The sequence below is a fragment of the Pimephales promelas genome, chromosome 10 (assembly GCF_988280905.1).
Source record: "Pimephales promelas chromosome 10, fPimPro1.hap1.1, whole genome shotgun sequence".
Classification (NCBI taxonomy): Eukaryota; Metazoa; Chordata; class Actinopteri; order Cypriniformes; family Leuciscidae; genus Pimephales; species Pimephales promelas.
The window spans coordinates 26,769,076-26,786,986 of NC_142778.1; the positions used below are offsets into that span (position 1 = coordinate 26,769,076).

The 17,911-nt window shown below is 38.2% G+C and overlaps 1 protein-coding gene across 2 annotated transcripts in view; it reads right to left on the reverse strand.

Moving 5' to 3' along the window:
* abtb3b (ankyrin repeat and BTB domain containing 3b) overlaps positions 1-17,911 on the reverse strand; it is a 68,861-nt gene that overhangs the window by 11,178 nt on the left and 39,772 nt on the right. For both annotated transcript variants that reach the window (XM_089116379.1, XM_089116378.1), the window contains exons 2-6: positions 17,758-17,901; positions 6,741-6,945; positions 5,660-5,812; positions 5,218-5,383; positions 1,811-1,900 (exon numbers count right to left, since the gene is read on the reverse strand). In XM_089116379.1, coding sequence (XP_088972505.1) covers positions 1,811-1,900; positions 5,218-5,383; positions 5,660-5,812; positions 6,741-6,945; positions 17,758-17,901 — 758 coding nt within the window. The remainder of the gene's footprint in view (positions 1-1,810; positions 1,901-5,217; positions 5,384-5,659; positions 5,813-6,740; positions 6,946-17,757; positions 17,902-17,911) is intronic.

Below are 17,911 nucleotides of genomic sequence, written 5' to 3' on the forward strand. Positions count from 1 at the left end.
CAAAGGAGGAAGCTGGTAGTCAACGAGGTGTGAAGGCAGGAGGATGAGGTGTATAAAGGCCTTTTTTCCAGGCCAAGCAGGGAGAGTGGATGAGATGGGAGAGTGTGGAACAATGTAAGATGGGCTGGCAAGACAATTGCTGGCAAACATCACGGAGGGGGGTGACTGTGATGGTCACTGTCGAGCCCTTTTAAGGGGATCGTGAGCTAGTCGACGAAACATTGAGGATGGAAGGTGCCACCCTAGAGATGTCCCCTACTCGGCTCAATCCAGTCAGTTGTCGTGCTGGTCCACTGGGGAGACCACACTGTAGTTACAGCTGTTGTGTGTGCTGACGTTCCAAGTACACTGCAGCCATTAACGCCAGACAGAAGGAGATTCACATCACCATATGGAAGCGTAAATGGATGGAGAAGCGTAGTTTACTGTAAAGCTACGTCTTAGTTTGTGCTTATCTTAGCGAAAGCCGAGTACAGAATGAAGTTTTAACGTCTACTCTCGTGTAATGGAAATCATTTGTTGGTGTGGACCCTAATATAGTTATTGTTGGTGTGAACGGGCCTTAAAACTATTTCACAATATTATGGTTTTTACTGTATTTTTAATCAAATAAATGCAGCCTTGGTGAGCATTTGAAAGGCAGTGTCTATATAGTGAGGTCCACATGTAAAAAAACAAAACAAAAAAAACACTGGGATTGTGTAAATTAAACTAGGAAATTAACACTGATGTTTGCTTTAGGATTTTGACAAATTAAAAAATAAATTAATAGGTTCAAGGAAGAAGAAATATTTATTATTCTACACTATGTTAGATCATTAATCAATTAAAGCTAGGGGTAGGGAATGATTTTCATAAAAACTGTTACTGTTACACTGTTCAACTGTATAAATCTCTCTTCACATCTCATCAGCAACCAATAATAGAAGGGGTCTTCTATGAAGGCTCAGGACCAAAAATTATTTGTCCAATCATCGCATTCGGTTCGAATCAATGGCAAAATGAATCAGTAGCAGTCAGGAGGTACAAGTCAGAGCTCTGTAAGTTGTTTACGTTCATTATTATTGTAATGTTATGTGCTTTAAGACATGAGTTAATTTAATGGCATCTCGTGACGTTTTGCAGACTTTGCTTTGGGTGTGTGTGTCCACGTGTTTTGAAGGAGGCATGGCTTCAGAGACACTCAGGGAGGGTGGGATCCTATGCTTTCAAAGCTGGCTTGCTATTGTTAGACTTTCAGAAATTGCCTACTCTAGCATTAAGCAAAACTGTGATATTGATTCATGATTGAATCTAGCTTCCATTCAGTTTAAAAATTGAAGGTTAAGTTCATTACATCATAATGTTGCCTATACAAACCAGTCAAAGGTCTTGTGAGATGTTTCTAAATGTGTAAGGCTTTGCGAGTGGAAAAACAGCACCCGATTCATAGCAAACGTCAATAAACTCTTCACATTTTTAAAACACAGTTGCAAACAATATTATGTCTCTGCTACAGGTGACTAAAACTATGACTTGTGCTAAAAAACATCTCTGACACATTGCTGGAAATAGAAAAAAATACTGAGTATGACTGACAAATCTGTCTGTACTAGATTCTAGGGCCGTGTTTGGCAAAAACAACACCTAGTGACAGTGACTTCCAACAAAAGCAGAACTCTACCCTGACAAATCCCTGATGGGTATGCAAAGCAGTCTGAGTTTTCTCCAGTTGTACCACAACACAGAAAACACAAACACTACAAATGAAACTACATGACGAGCAGGATGAGTGTACATATAAGAACACAGCAGAGATGTAGTCACAAACCTCACTGTTGATGTCAGCTCCTGCATCTAGCAGCATCTGAACCATGGCTTCGTCACCGCGGACACACGCATACATCAGAGGGGTCATGCCCTGGAAAACACACAGAGGACCACACTGACTGAGCATACGCCCGACATATCTTCTGATTGTGGAGTAATGACAGAATGCAACTTGACTATAATGTTATGCAGGATTTTATTCAAATACATAGATAACTAATCTACTGGGAAAGTACTCAAAATCAAGAGTTGGGAAATCAGATAACAAGTGAACTAGCTAAGAAACAAATGTAATGGCAAACATTTTCACTTCCCGAGGTCGAATATGGAGCAAAGCAATCAGTAATGGAAAGAGCACTGGGATACCCTGCGAATGCGATTTTTTTATGACATCATTTTACCTTCATGTGGATGCCAGCCCGAAATTAAACACTAGTTGCGTAACATTGTTTCACGATAAATTGAAAAATGCAAAATACAAAAATGCAACAATATGTTCTTTTGTCCTTTCTATGGAACTTGTTTCTTGTTTCTGCCACTGAATAAAAACAATAAAAAAATAATTGCGACTTTTTATCTCACAATTGCGAGATATGAAGTCAGGATTGTTAGAAATAAAGTTGCAATTGCAAGATAAAAAGTCGCAATTCTGAGAAATAAAGTCACGATTGCGAGATATATTATCGCAATTCTAAGAAATAAAGTGCCAATGGTGAGAAAAAAGACAATTGAGACTCGTTATCTCACAATTCTGAATTTTTTTCTCACAATTGGGAGTTTACATCTAGCAAATTCTGACATCTTTTCTCGGAATTGTTAGATATAAACTCGGAATTGCAAGCTATCAGGCCAATTCTAAGGGGGAAAAAAAGACTTTTTTGCCCACAGAATAGTTTATATCTCACAATTCTGACTTTACAACATGCAATTTTGACTTTATATCACACAATTGCGACTTTATGTATCTCCCAATTCTGACTTTATATATCTCCCAATTCTGACTTTATAACACGCAATTGCGATTTTATATATCTCCCAATTCTGACTTTAGATCACGCAATTCTGATTTTATATCTTCGCAATTCTGACTTTATAACATGCAATTGCGCCTTTATATCAATCAAATCTGACTTTATATATTACAATTCTGAGAAATATAGAATTCTAAGATAAAAAGTCACAATTACCTTTTATTTTTCATTCTGTGGCAGAAAAAAGCTTCCATACCTTTCCTACTTGATGAAAAAATGACTTTTACCTGTTTGCAATGCCAGAATAAGTCGAACAGAAGTAAAAGTACTAGTGCAAATGTCGTTAGTGTAAATTCCGTAAGATCAGTATCTCTGGTCATACAATGTGTATGATGTCATTGACATTTTTATGGACACACCAAGTGAGCGAGCTGCCTGTGACAAGATGGCCACCAGGGGCAGACGTCGACCTTCATTGGCCAGCAGCGCAGACGAGACATCTAGCCTTTATTATGGATATCTATGGGTATTGCTCCAAAGACCTCCATTCATTCTGCACTTGTCCTATGAGCGCCCTCATATGGAATCAGAGTGGAACTGCAGGCAGTTCAGAACCCGGATGTTGACTGAGAGTGGAAGTTCTACCCATCAGTGGCGCCTCCAGAAATTTTTCGTAGGGGTGGCCAGATGGGGCCAGTTAAAATCTTGGGGTGGCACACCAAAACTACAGTATAAACCATAATGTAATTGTAATAAACCAGCCTGTAGAAAACTATCAGAAAGACTTAAGGAAACTCCTACTGATATACTTTGGTTTATTGTGTAATATTTAATGTTATGATATTAGTAGGGCCCAACTAATATATATTACATTGTATATAATGATATATATTATATGATATATAAGGGTCCTTGCCCCACAGCAAATTTCCAGATACTTACATAATTGTGATGAATTTAATCATTTTTAAGTTATTAGTTTGCAGTGTAAGATTACAGTTAACACCTTTAAATATTACATAAATGTATTATGAATTTTTAATACACTTAATGTATACATCAGCAGCAAAAAGTAATTCTTGAAAAAATCTGCACAGTAATTTTATAAAATCTAAATATGTTAATAAAAACAAATTACTATTAGTTCTCTTTTAAAATTCAATCAGGCAATCATGTCACAATTTTATATTTATATATTAATGTCAAGAATTCAGAAGTGCATAGCCTAAACTACAAATAAATTATATACAATTAAATTATGCTTATTTAAAATGTATTGAGCAGGCTAGGTATAACAAAATATATTGGCTTTTAATATTTCAGTGCGCAAACCCATGATTGAGCCCGTTCTTGCATGATGAAAAACATCGCGGGTGCAGAATGATGTGCTCAAAGCAACATGGAGTCACAGTGTGCAGCAGCACTGCGCTTCATAAATGTGCATTTAAAAGCTCATGTCACAAATCGAAGAAATGTTGAGCGCACAAATCCAAGTGCGATTTGTTCCTTCACAGTTATTGTGCGTTTGATGCCGATTCATAATCCTTGTGATATGTATGTGTGATCGGTAGTGAGTCGCTTAAAAACAGCAACAAACTCCAAGAAAATAAAGTAATTTTATGCGAATATACAGACTTTTATCTACAGATCATGCATTTATAACGTGAATATATCGTATTGGAGAGAGTTTTACCGTGCATCCAAGAGGCGCGCGTGCTGTTTGAATATGAATGGAGAATGATGACAGTCGCAGAGGAGGGAAAACGAGTTTATACTTTAACGATGTAAATATACTTCTGTCCCTCACATTAAGCTATGGAATGACTTCAGATGACTTTGTCACCCAAACTGACGTGAAAAAAGCGGGAGGCGCCGAAAAGCGCGCTGTTTGCATCCCTGCCTGTCCAAACGTGGCAAAAACACACCTAAAAGCTGCTGTACCATTTGGCACTTAAAAAGCACGTCACGACACATAAATTCCCCGTCTTCTTTTACTTAAGAATATTTTTGACTTATTTATAAAATGCATAACTGATGCTACAAAAATTAATACTGGCCATTGGGGTGGCCAATGGGGTGGCCAGGAGTCGGCCAGGGGTGGCCATGGCCACCCCTGGCCACCCCCTGGTGGCGCCATTGCTACCCATATTACACTTTCTGGCCCTATAGAGCAGTATCAGACTCACATTCTGACTAGAATATGAGTATGACGAAGTCAGGCTAGAATAAAAGTATTAAAAAAACGTATCTGAAGTTTTTAAACGGTATACTGTATATTATAGGAAGGTGTTCCCACATGCACGAATCATAATATTGTGGTTATCAAGAAGCCAACAAAATGGCATACTAAACTTCATGCCATTTTGTACTTGTACTTATGAACGTGTCAGCTATCATCATTAGTGTTGAATTGAAAACATATGATACTCATTCTAACCTGTTCACTCATACTGTTGATCCCACCGGGCCCAAGTAAGTTGATGGCCTGGTTGACAAGGTCAGTGCGGCCGCAGTTCAGCATGCGGAAGCCCAAGTCCTGCAGGAACTTAGCCTCGGTGGAGGCAGCGTCCAGCTTACGTGACACGCAGAAACAGTCATCCGTCCTGCGGCACATACACAAAAACATCTTCCTAATGTCTTAACCCACTGCAAAAGTCACACATTCCAAGTTAAATATTCATCTATGTGTGAATCTTTCACTGCAACACTCGGCTTAATAGCCATAAAACAGCAGTTATGGTGCAATGAAGGGCTGGTGTGAGGTTGACTAAACTTGTTTTCCCTGTACAGACTGTTTATGAGCCATTTCCATTTCACTCATGATGGGTAGCAATAGCCTATCTGGTAGCTGGATGTTAATTTAATGGCACCACACTTACTTCAGCTGGCGGGGTTCACAGTCCACCCCGGGCAGCAGGAGTCTGGCCGCTTGCCGAACATCATCGCTATCCACTGAAAAGCTGCGGCGGTGCTCTGTGTGTGCCAAAGCCACTCTGATCCACTCCATCAGAGGAGGCAGTACTAGAAACGGCCTGCAGGGAGAGACAAAATGAGATTACTGTTCTCTAACAAACACATATTTGTTATTTTAGCATTATTTATAGATTAACATTTTTAATTAATTTTATTTTATCCAGCTTTCATTTTAATTTTAGTTACATTAATAATAATTTTATTTGTGCTATTATGAACTTTTTAATATATATATATATATAATTCCAAATAGTTTTATTTCAATTTCAAGTTATATTTCAGTTAGTAATTTTAGTAGCCTACTTTATCTTAAACTGACTTCTTTAGAAATGTTGCCTTGGTAACTTATGCTGTTTAGTTTAGGTTCTTCTCTTAATATATGTTCAATTAACAAAACATGTTTCTTACCAGAAAGTTTTACTTATTGATAACAACACTGGTCTTTAAATACCTACATCTCAGAGAGACAAAAGCTAGATTTAATATCACAGCAACTGATTTAATCAGCTCAACTAGCAAAAGACCTTTTCATGACCTTGGAAGATGAAAATAATCTGTTTTATTTTCTTTCTGATCTAAATCTTATTAGCAGTTGAGCAACACAAGGTATCCTGACGTATTTCCTGATGTATTTCTATTACCAAACAAGTTAAAGATTAAGCAAATTAATTAACCAATAAATAATCACTTATTTAATATCTTTTAAAATGACATGATCCTTTTCCAGCAGATACAGGAAGTGTAATCTACTCTGCATTTATTCACAACGTGGCATTGTTTCATTGCATTACCTTTGCCTTGCAGTCTGTTGCACTGTTTCACATTCATACTCCTCTGCGTTTCATTATATGACAGTGTCAAGTTGAATAAACGACTACTTGGCTTAAGGTAAGTACCATGAGCGAATACATCAACCAGAAACCACCCAAACAAAAATACCCAGACAATTTGCAATAACTAGAGTAGGTACAATGGAAGTCCCCTCACCTCTCTGTTTGTAAGGTGACTTTGGAGGGCTCTACGTTGGGGTTCTCCCACTCCAGCTGAGGGCAGTGCATGAAGTAGCAGAGCGTATATAAAGCCTCGGGCTCCCAGTGGATCAGGCTGCTCTTCTGAGGGAGCGGGGTTCCGTTGCTGTGGTTCTTTATGCTCAGAGGCTGGAGGTGATGCATGGCTCTGGACACTAAATCACCTGCCGGGGCACAAGAGACCTTTGGTTTGCTGGGAATGATGTAAATGGTGAAGGACAGTACTGTCGTCGCATTGACGTTACAGCATAAAAAATTAGCAACTCCGTCAATCACTGTCTGCTAGTCAGCTGTTTGTAGGTCCTCGGCAGCATGTTTGTCAGAAATGAAATTCTTGGGCAGTCAATCAAAAGGAATATTACCCAAATCAGTTATGTAACATTGCCACAGTATACCTGTCGGAACCCTATATATCAGTCTAATACTAACAGGTATATATATATATTTGTCTATCTATCAAATTCTATTTGCATATAGCCTATATTCTTTAATAACATCGCATTCTAAACACATGGATATTGAGTTGGGTCCAACCCCTGAAAAACAGCCCCATACCATTTATCCCTCCTCCATCAAACTTTTTATTTGGCACAATGCAGGGTAACACTTTATTTTGATAGTCCACTTTAGACATTCAACTAACTATAAGTAACTTTGCCGCTACATGTCAACTAACTATCATTAGAGTATCAGTAGACTCTCTGCTTAATATCTGCTAACACTTTATTTTGTTGGTCCCCCAATAGATATTCTACTGACTATAAGTAACTTAGCAACTACAAGTCAACTTGTTCTCCTAACCTGAACCCTAACACCTAACCCTAACCTGACAGTCTACTACAGCCTACTAATACTCTAATGACAGTTAGTTGACATGTAGTTGAAAAGTTACTTATAGTTAGTAGAATGTCTAAAGTGACTATCGAAATAAAGTGTAACCCAATGCAGTCAAGGCAAATGTTCTCCTGGCGTCTGCCAAACCCAGACTCGCCAATCAGACTGCCAAACAGAGAAGCGTGATTCGTCACTCCAGAGACTCTAGAGTCCAGTGGTGGCGTGCTTAACCCCACTCCATTCGACGCTTGACATTGTACTTTGTGATGTGGGGCTGCACCTGCTCGGTCATGGAAACCCATTTCACGAAGCTCCTTCAGATCCTACAGATCTCATTCCCCATTGACTACCATAGTAGGAAAAAATACATACTATGGTAGTCAATGGGGAATGAGATCTGTTTGATTAAAACATTCTTCCAGATATCTTCCTTTGTGTTCATCAGAACAAATAAACACATAGAGGTTTGGAACAACAAGAGGGTGAGTAAATACTGACAGAATTTTCATTTTTGGGTGAACTAACCCTTTAATGCCATTTCAAGTTTTGAAATCTTTAGCTTTATGGAATCAGCAGACCGTTGATGACTTTTACACACCATGTGCCTCAGCACTTGGTGACCCCGCTCTGTGACTTAACTTGGTTATCCTTGTGGTTAAGTTTCTGCTTTTCTTGATACTTCCACTTTTCAATAATACCACTTACAGTTGACCATGGAATATCTAGCAACTAAATGCATACTGCATGGCAAAATTGCTTGAAATTATTTGGCAAAAAGGGGGTCATTCACAGCTACAGGTTTTATTTCACTATGCAACAGATATCATTTACATTTATTCATTTAGCTGACGCTTTTATCCAAAGTGACTTACAATTGCTACATATGTCAGAGGTCGCACGCCTCTGGAGCAAACTATAGGGGTTAAAGGAGTATTTCACTTTTTTTTTTAAACCTTTTTGCTGATAATTTACTCACCCCCATGTTATCCATGTCATTCTTTCTTCAGTCGAAAAGAAATTAAGGTTAATGATGAAAACATTCCTTCAATGGGAAAATGGGACTTCATGGACTTCAATGGGAGACAAATGGTTCAATGTCCAAAAGACCGTTTCAGTGTAAACTGTTCAAAGGGCTTTAAACGATTCCAGAAGATGAATAAGGGTCTTATCAGGCGAAATGATCGCTCATTTAAAAAAAATAACAAAGTTTAAGTTTTATAAGCTCAAATGCTCGCCTTGCTCTGTTGTGTTATGCGCATTCGTGTTCGAACTCGTTCATCAAATTGAACTAATCTTTTTTTGTGTCATTTGTTTGATTCAACAAACGAAATGAAACGCTACTCCAGCTGAGTGCATGTTTGCATGAGATTTTTTGTAAAGAGCAGACTATTTGATGGATGAGAAAGAGGTCACAAACCTCTTTTTAAACAAGGTCACACAAAGCTCTGCATTCATTACACAGAACATTAAACACTCTCCCTCTCGCTCCAATGACTATTTCCTTTCACATGTGAAACTTTCAGATCATCTACGGTCTCATTTAGTCCATGAGACCTAATTCTTCTGAAAGCGTTCAACTGAACAGCAGTGTGTTCAGTACTGTCAATAACAGACTCTGAAAGGCACACTAAGAAATAGCCTCATCTATTTCGAAGTAACTGCAGCACTCGCACTTGTTCTCTCAAGAACATTTTGCATCTATGTTACTCCAAATGAATTAACAAGGCAGCCTGAGCGTGATAAGCATTCATTTAGAGAATGAACGGCTTGTTGAACTGTCGTAATTCTGATTTCCTTAGCCAAGGCAGGAGATTTAAAGGAATAGCTCCCCTAAAAATTAACATTCTCTCAACCTTATACTTTCTTTCTTCTGTGGAACATAAAAGAAGGCATTCTGAAAAAGTTCAATGTTATTTTTTTCTTTTTTTCAAAGTTTTACCAAAGATTTGCATTTATATATACAAGTACAAAAATTTACTTCTTGGGTTAGAAACAACAAGAGCGTGAGTAAATAATGACAGGAAAAAGCAAGAATGGTGCCATTATAAAGAGGGAATGCTGATGAGTTTGAGAGGAAGCTATGTGGACTATATAACAGTGGAGGGCAAAGATATGCACCGTAATTATACACAGTAATTACAGGATTATGCAGAATACATTATCAGGAGCCACGAAAGTAAACACACAAAACAATAAAGAGTATAAGAATACACCTGTCAGCACAGAAACACACAGTGTTAGCAGTCAGAGGTGGTGGCAGGAGGCTTTCGAATGGAGGAGAGGGACTGGAAGCCACCTGGGGCACTTCTGTGACCGACACTCATCTCTTATTCATGATAGCGTGTGACATTTCCTCAAGTCAGAGGGGCAGCAGAGGAACTGACTGAGAGATATGCTCAAGATTAACCAGCTAAACAAACACACCAACGGCAAAAGGTCATGATCGTAAACCTCACAACCAAGAGGGCTAATCCTCTACAGGTACTGCAGGCTATTCGTACAATTAAGCATGGCAATGTAAGAAACCAACACAGCAGAACATTTTCTGTTTGCTTGAGTGTCTTGGGTTAAATATGATACTCTCAAGCGTAACAGCTGAGAAGGTGCCCTTCATCACCAGACTGAGAATGAGACGTTGGGAATGGAGGACGCAGAATGGTGTTTTACTGTGAAAACTGAGCAGAATCGATTGGCTGTCCTCCCAGAGCCAAGACATAAATTACCAAGAAAATGCCATGAGAGAGAAAGGTGCTCTGCTTAGCTTTATGTGAGAGAACAGTTAGTTTAGTCTTTCTGATTCGTCAAACTGGGATTCACTGGATTAACTGTAGTTGTTTTATTTAAAATGTCTGGAAAATTGCATGTCATGAGTTTTACAAAAAAAAAAAAAAAAAAAAAATCAATTACTTTTGTTTGATGTGTTTCAAGTGGTTTCCCCAAATTCAACTGTAAATGCAACTTTTGCAAAATTATTCAACCCCCTCACCTGAATAGAATCCCTCACAAATGCACAAATCTGCAAAACAGGTGTTGTCTCAAGCACATCTGATGCAACTAATCAAGGGCTTCATTAGTTGCACCAGGTGTACTTGAGCTACAACACATGAAATATCTTACCTGGCTAGGTTTCTTTAGTGTCACTTTTGACTGCATGTTAGAAATATGAAATATAAATAAAAAAAAAAATGGTCCAAAAGTTAAGATAATATATCGTCGTCACCCTTTACAGACAAGGAACAGTATAAAAAAAGATAGTGAAGGCACTAAATATTCGTTTTGGGATTGTGTTATGGGAAGTGATGAAACAAATTTTATATATATATTTTAATAATATTTAAAGCTGCAGTCTGCAGTTTTTCCTCTTTGTCGCCATCCCTGTTTGAAATCTGCAATTGCAGTCTTTCACGGGATTATCAACTTTACGTGAGTTGTACCTCGGCACGGCACGGCGCTGATGAATCCAATTTTCTGAGGAGAATGTGCAGCTGTCAGTCACCGCGCCGGTGTCGATACTGTCATTCGGAATGACAGATTCCGAATCTACATTTTGGAAGTATGACCAACATAAGAATTGTCACCCTAAAATGTCATCTGAACAAGTAAGTAACATCACTTTTTCTCTTCTGCCCAACTAACTGAAAAAAAGCATTGGAGTAAATCGGGCTATCTAACTATCGTTTATCATATCACTTCAAACCGTGCAAATTTCCCGCGGAAATCCACCAGTACCAGTGGAATTAAAAACATTATTACAAGCTCACTGTTTTAAATAAAGCTAAGACAATCAGATAGGTTTGAACACTGGCTGGTTATGTAGGCTACTATAGCTCAAATTTATTTTGCATAATTCGTAACCCAAAAAAGTTACGGACTAAAGCTTTAAAATTTTTAGGACTATATGAGTTTAGCTTTTTTAGATATTTCACATATACAGTATTTTAAATTGATAATGTATATTTAAACTTTTCATGAGTTTCACCTATAGTTATTGTTCCATTAAAAATACCACTAGGTCTGGGTCTCATCACACCCATATAACGCCGTTGGCTTTTCCAGACATGCCAAAGAAACATATTCCAGCAGCCGTCAAAGCTACAGCAGTTCCTGCAACAGAAAACTCGCTGCTTAGCCGAATTACTGTATATGCTGTAAGAAAAGTGTAGATAAACAATTCAAAACCAGTCATTGGGCAACAGCGGTGCTCCAGACCAATGAAGCAATGAAATGTAATGAGCGTTTTATGGCGCATAAGGGAATAGATGCATTAGCAGAGCTATGGGAGGAAACAGGGACTTTTAGGATAAAGGTGGAAAAAAATATTACAGACGGCATGGAAACACTCACTGATGGCAATTTAGCCACAAAGGTCTTTGATTGGTTTCTGGCCAACCTAAAAAAAAAAAAGCCCCTCCTGAGTCTGACTGTGGTGCAGGTCTCATTCAGACAGAGCCTAATATGAGACACTTAAACAGCTATTTATTCTGCATAAGAGTTGATTCTCCTTTAGGGCTGTTTTTAGAATCGGTGCAGTCAGACTAATGCAGAAATGTACATTTCCCAATTAGCTGTTAATGGCTAAGTAACAACAGCCCAAAGTAAAGTTCTTGTATGCACACTCAAATGCTGAAAGCAGAGAATTAGTCTTATTTAGATCAACCAAACCATTACATGAACAAATGTAGTATAAGAAAAAAATCCCATAAAGTGTAAATGAGTTTAGCTCCTCTGGAGTTAATTTGTCACTTAGTTATAGGGAGAGCTTATTTTCAATAATGGAAAACTAAATTTAAATATCCCCCACTTATCTTTTCTATACAGTCAGCAAGCAATAGCTACTTAATCTGCATTAAAATAAGCACTGTTAAAATGACCCCAGAAAGAAAATGTATTTTTCCAGGCAAATCCGGCGAGGGAGTAGGACACAATGGAATTTTGAGAGACAAATACGACAAAAAAAGGCTTCTAATGCATTGACCTTTTGGACCCTTTAGTGCTCTGCAGGGAGAGATGTATTCTAGTTAACTGGCTCATGAGTGACACATAAAAACCTATGAAATGTAATAGAAAGATTTAATCTATTGCCGTGCTCTGATGTTATGGGATTTATAAGAGTGTAATTATATTAAAATACAATTACCGTATGGAATAAGAGATTTCAGACTTCCCTCTGGATATGTACGGCTGTGAGAGGATTGTGACAAGCCTACAAAAGGTCATATGTGCTTCAGATAACAAGAATTTCCTGAGAGGCAGTGACTTTGACAGTCTGAATGTCTTCCATTCCAATTTAATAACTTACAGATATGAACTTCATAATAACTCTGATCCTACTGCTAATCGTGCATAATGAAAAAGTATGCTACAGTTGTAAATATACATTACGTATGAAATATTTTCTGAATACAGACTTGGTGCCTTGTTCACATTAAGTTTATAATATTTTAAAGCTTTCTGCACAGGCAAACCCTGTAAAAAAAAATCAGCAACCTAAACAAAAACTTGTTTATATCATTATAAAAACAAAACTGTATAATTAGATCTACATTTTGCAAGTGCAGCTTTCTCTTAAAATAAACTCTGCCCTTTGAGTAAGAGAGTGCTCTGTTATGACTGTCCAAATGCAGAAAAACTCTCTATGTGACAGTTGTTGTTCCTGCCCTTGCTGGAGGCAGTGTACTGGATGTGTAAAGCAGAGGAGGACCGCTGTCCCTACCCAGGGTTCAAACTGCCCTAAACTTCCCCTGCAGGGTCACTGGGGACAACCATGAGAAAGAGACAGAGAGACAGAAAAGAAGAGCTGGAAATAGACTAAGCATTTTATGGAAAATCTCCATGGATACTGTCTATAAAAAAAGTACTAATGGATATTTGATATTTAAGATCTGAAGAGCACATGCATTTTTAAAGGAACAGACAGCAGCATTTTGTGCGTATCTGCTTCTTTGGGCTTGCTATGGTATGATTTCCATTTACTTTTCAGATATTAAACAGGGACATGCGTATTTGTTGTATTGGATGTGAATGATGGTGTTTGTTGTTGCCGAGTTCAAGTCAGGCATTGCGGCTAAGAAGATTTCTGTACTGCAGAACATATAGTATTGCGTTTAAAATCGATGTTCTTCTCAGGAATAGAACAAGCTTTCAGCTGTAAGATATATTGAATTACATGATAATTCTCCTAAGTAATAGAGCTTTATATCTAATCAGATTTGCCTCTCCTGATGGAAATAACAGTGCTTGCAATGCAAGAAAAGAAAAGTGTAACAGTTTTAGGCAAGAAGGAGTTTAAGACTTTGTTTCTGTATAAATGAAATGCTGACTCAGCACGCATCATGTTTTCAGTTGACTGCGCATCACATGTCAATGTGCAGTGTACAGGCAACTATAACTGGCTAAACATGCAAGGAAGAAAAGAGCCATAACAATTCAGTTTTCAAAAATATGCAAGAAAGAAGACCAATCATAATTCAGTGTGCAAATAAATGCAGATGGAATTTTGGGCACAGCTGAGAGCTACACTTGAATGATGAACATTCCAGCAAAAATTCTATTTCAAATTTCTATTATAGTTTTATATGTCGTGGTCAGGACACTCAGCATATGCCTAAATGCATATCAATGCAAAAAAACAAACAAACCTTTTTTTGCTGTATTGAAGGATGACAGAAGCATGTAGCTTAAAGAGCCCCTATCATGGAATTTTGAAAATGACTGTTCATATAGTGTGGAATACAGCTCTAAGGGAATGAAAACATCCTGCAAAGAAAAGTGAGAGTCGACTCTGAGTCTATGAAATGAATTGTTTTTGAAACGAGTCATTAGCTGTCACATCGTGACGTAGAGAGGTCATTGGCCGCTTGAAGTAAACTTGAAGTGACGCCTAGAACACATTCAAATACTTCAGCTGAATCGCATCATGTCGAGAAGACGCTGTTTTCTACATTGCAACGACAATGCAGCCACTTGTTTCCATTGTCCAGAGATGAGCATGTGAAGAATCAGTGGTCAGAGTTCATATTTGCAACGAGTAATATTTGCAATTCAGTGTATATGGATCAGCTTCGTCTTCCTCCGAATCTGTAAGTAATATTAATAATGTTTGCTGTTATGTTTTCTGTAGCATGTACAATATAGTTATATTGTGTTGTGTGTGTTGTGTACACTCCGCGCAGCTTCTAAGCGAGGTAAAGTTAGTTTTGTTTTTGATATTCACCAGACATTCATTGAAAAATGGCAATTACCTCCTAAACGACTTAGCCAAATCTGACTTCGCTCTATATAATAAGCACTGTCCCTCAAAAGCCCCCGCAATGTGAGTTTTGCGGGGAAAGCTTGCTCTTGAGGGACACGCGAGTAAGGGACCGTGTGGAAAGTATACTTTTTCTGACACGTTTGTTCAAACAATATACAATTTTCAACACTTGACAAGCTATAATCCTGGTTATGGGCGTTCAGTTGCCGACAGTCTCTGCCTACGGTTTACCAAATAACAACTGACTGGGTCATTTGACCAATCGCCGCAGATTCGCGTCACTCAAAGGAGGTGTTTGGGAAAATGAATCGTCGAACGAATCATTTGGGAGTCGTTAGCAAATCAGTTAAAAATAAATGCATATTATAAGACAAATAAAGTGTTTTTTATCCTTGCATGCACGTTTAACTGTTTTTGGGAACTCCTAAAACAAAAATAGGAACATTTCAAATGCTATGATAGGGGCTCTTTAAATGGAACAAGTTTGGAATAACTAGGGCTCTTCCTAGAGATAGCCTGCTGGACAAACTGAGCACACCTTGATTAGAGTAGTGACTAAGAAGCTGATGGTCACTCTGGTTTAGGGAAATTTAGACGAGGACAAACATCACTGCAACACTCCATCAATCTGGGCTTTATGGCAGCTCAATGACTCAATTTGGAATTAGCAAAAAAAGCCCCTACATGACTATCTCAGACTGTGAGAAACAAGATTCTCTGGTCAAGCATCATGTATGGAGGAAACCAGGCACTGCTCATCACCTGCACAATACCATCCCGATGGTAAAGAATGGTGTTAGCAGCATCATGCTGTGGTGGTGTTTTTCAGCGGCAGGGACTGAGGGACTAATCAGAGTAGAAGGGATGCCCAACACAGCAAAATATAGAGTAAGCCTTAATAAAAACTTTGTCCAGTGCATTCTGACTGTGCAGAGGATTCACCTTCCAAAAGGACAGTGACCACACAGCTAAGACAATGTATATATATATATATATATATATATATATATATATATATAAATAAAATATTTAAAATAGAAAAGAACAAAAAAGGGTATATATCAGTGGCGGCTGGTGAAAAATATTGGAGGGGGGCCCCCCCCCCCCCCCCAAAAAAAAGTTTTGAATTTAGTAGATGTGATTTCCTGCATTCTGGTGCATTTTAGGCCTTAGGCCATGCCCCTACCTATACCAATAAAATAACTTAAACCAGTCAATACCAATAGTCAAATAATACATAATAACAGTTTGACAGTTAATGATAATGAACAAGTTGCATGTTTATTATGCTCTGTGTACTGACAGAACGCATAATATTGATAAATTATATAGGTAATACAAAAAATAATAGGTAATACAACAATCTAGTTTAATCAATCCCCAGCTGTAGACTACATTTTGACAAATTGAATTGGATAATGGATAACAATGTGTTGATACTAGAGAAAGAGAGAGAGAAAAGGCTCTGAAAGAGAGGGTGGGACAACATTCTTGAGGGTAACACCCAAGTATGAGAAGAAAGTTGATTTTAACTAGTATGAAACACAGTAATCTAGCTCAGAACTTAAAAACATCAAAAAACAAAGCAAACACACAGGTATTAATATTCCTATAACTATTTTAATATCAAATGTGCGTGAAACAGTGTTTATATGTGTGTGAGTGAGTGACAGAGACAGACAGGTCAATTCCCACGACTAACTTTACATTATTTCCACTCGACGTCACTGGCGCTGCCATTCTGCTCTCATCTGAGGTAAAAAAAAATGTCCCGTGGTGCGCGTGCACGGTGCACTCCCCTAATCTGATACTGTGGGTGATATTTTCAGCGCCCCCAAACCATAAAATTTGACGACGCTGATTGGCGAAATATAAACTTTTTTGCATAGCAACCGGGGAACCATTGGCTTAAATTCCAGCACTGTGGGGCTGAGCGAACTGGCGCCCTGAGAAGACAGCCTATTGGCTATACTACTACACCAACATGATAAAAGTAACGAAAGTGAATGCAAATATCATTCTGGTGAGTTCAAAACACTTTTCAAAGTAAAACCATTATTAGCATATAATTAACACAGATTATTTTTCAAAATGAGAAATTATAATATATATTAAAAAAACAGACAGACAGGTCGGAGGGAGGGCGGCGCCCCAGCGCCCTCTATGGGCGAGCCGCCCCTGGTATATATACATGGAAGTATGTTAAAAATAGTACCCAAAATTTTAACTGGTACTGTACATAAAAGAAAAAAGAATATATATATATATATATATATATATATATATACACACACAAACACAAAAGTGTTGCCTTTGCCTAGTTAATTAATTATTTGAAATTACACTGCACTGAAGAACCAGATTGATAATGCACATACTGTATGATAAACTGCATGCGGTCTAAGTGCTCTGTTGAACATTTGACCCTTTTAAAAACAGATGTCTAAAGCACTGTATTAAATTCATGGGGAAATCAAATGCAGTGTATGGCACTTGTATGAGAGTGGATTGTGTGTATGGGATGTTGAGAGCTAAAGGCCTATTTGAGGTAAGAGAGAGAAGCCTGAATCTTGAGCAGATGGATTGCATGACTGCAACCTGGGGCTAATTCTTACTTCAAACGAAATGAATTTGCATCAAATCTATATCTCCAGCATTCCTGAACACTGAGAAAATGTGCTGTACATGCAAATCAAACAGAGAGCTGCAGATCACCCAACACAACTTCTACTAAATAAAACTCTTTAAACAGATGTGTACAAACACACATACAACAAGTAATAAACCAAAGAATGATGGCAGCTTCCACTTTTCTGAGCTAGGAATTATTAGTAGAATGGTGCAGAGGAGCTCAATTTAAGTTGAAAAAAAGATGTTCACGGTTACTCACTGAGCTCAGCGATGCTCCCCACGCGTGTGGCCAGCAGGGACTGCTCAATAGTCCGCTGCTCGGACTGACTGTAGGCGTCTCCAGATTTATTTGAGCGCTGCTGGTTCCTGTGCAGGCTCAAACTGTCCGGCAAACTGAGGATTCCTGCACAAAA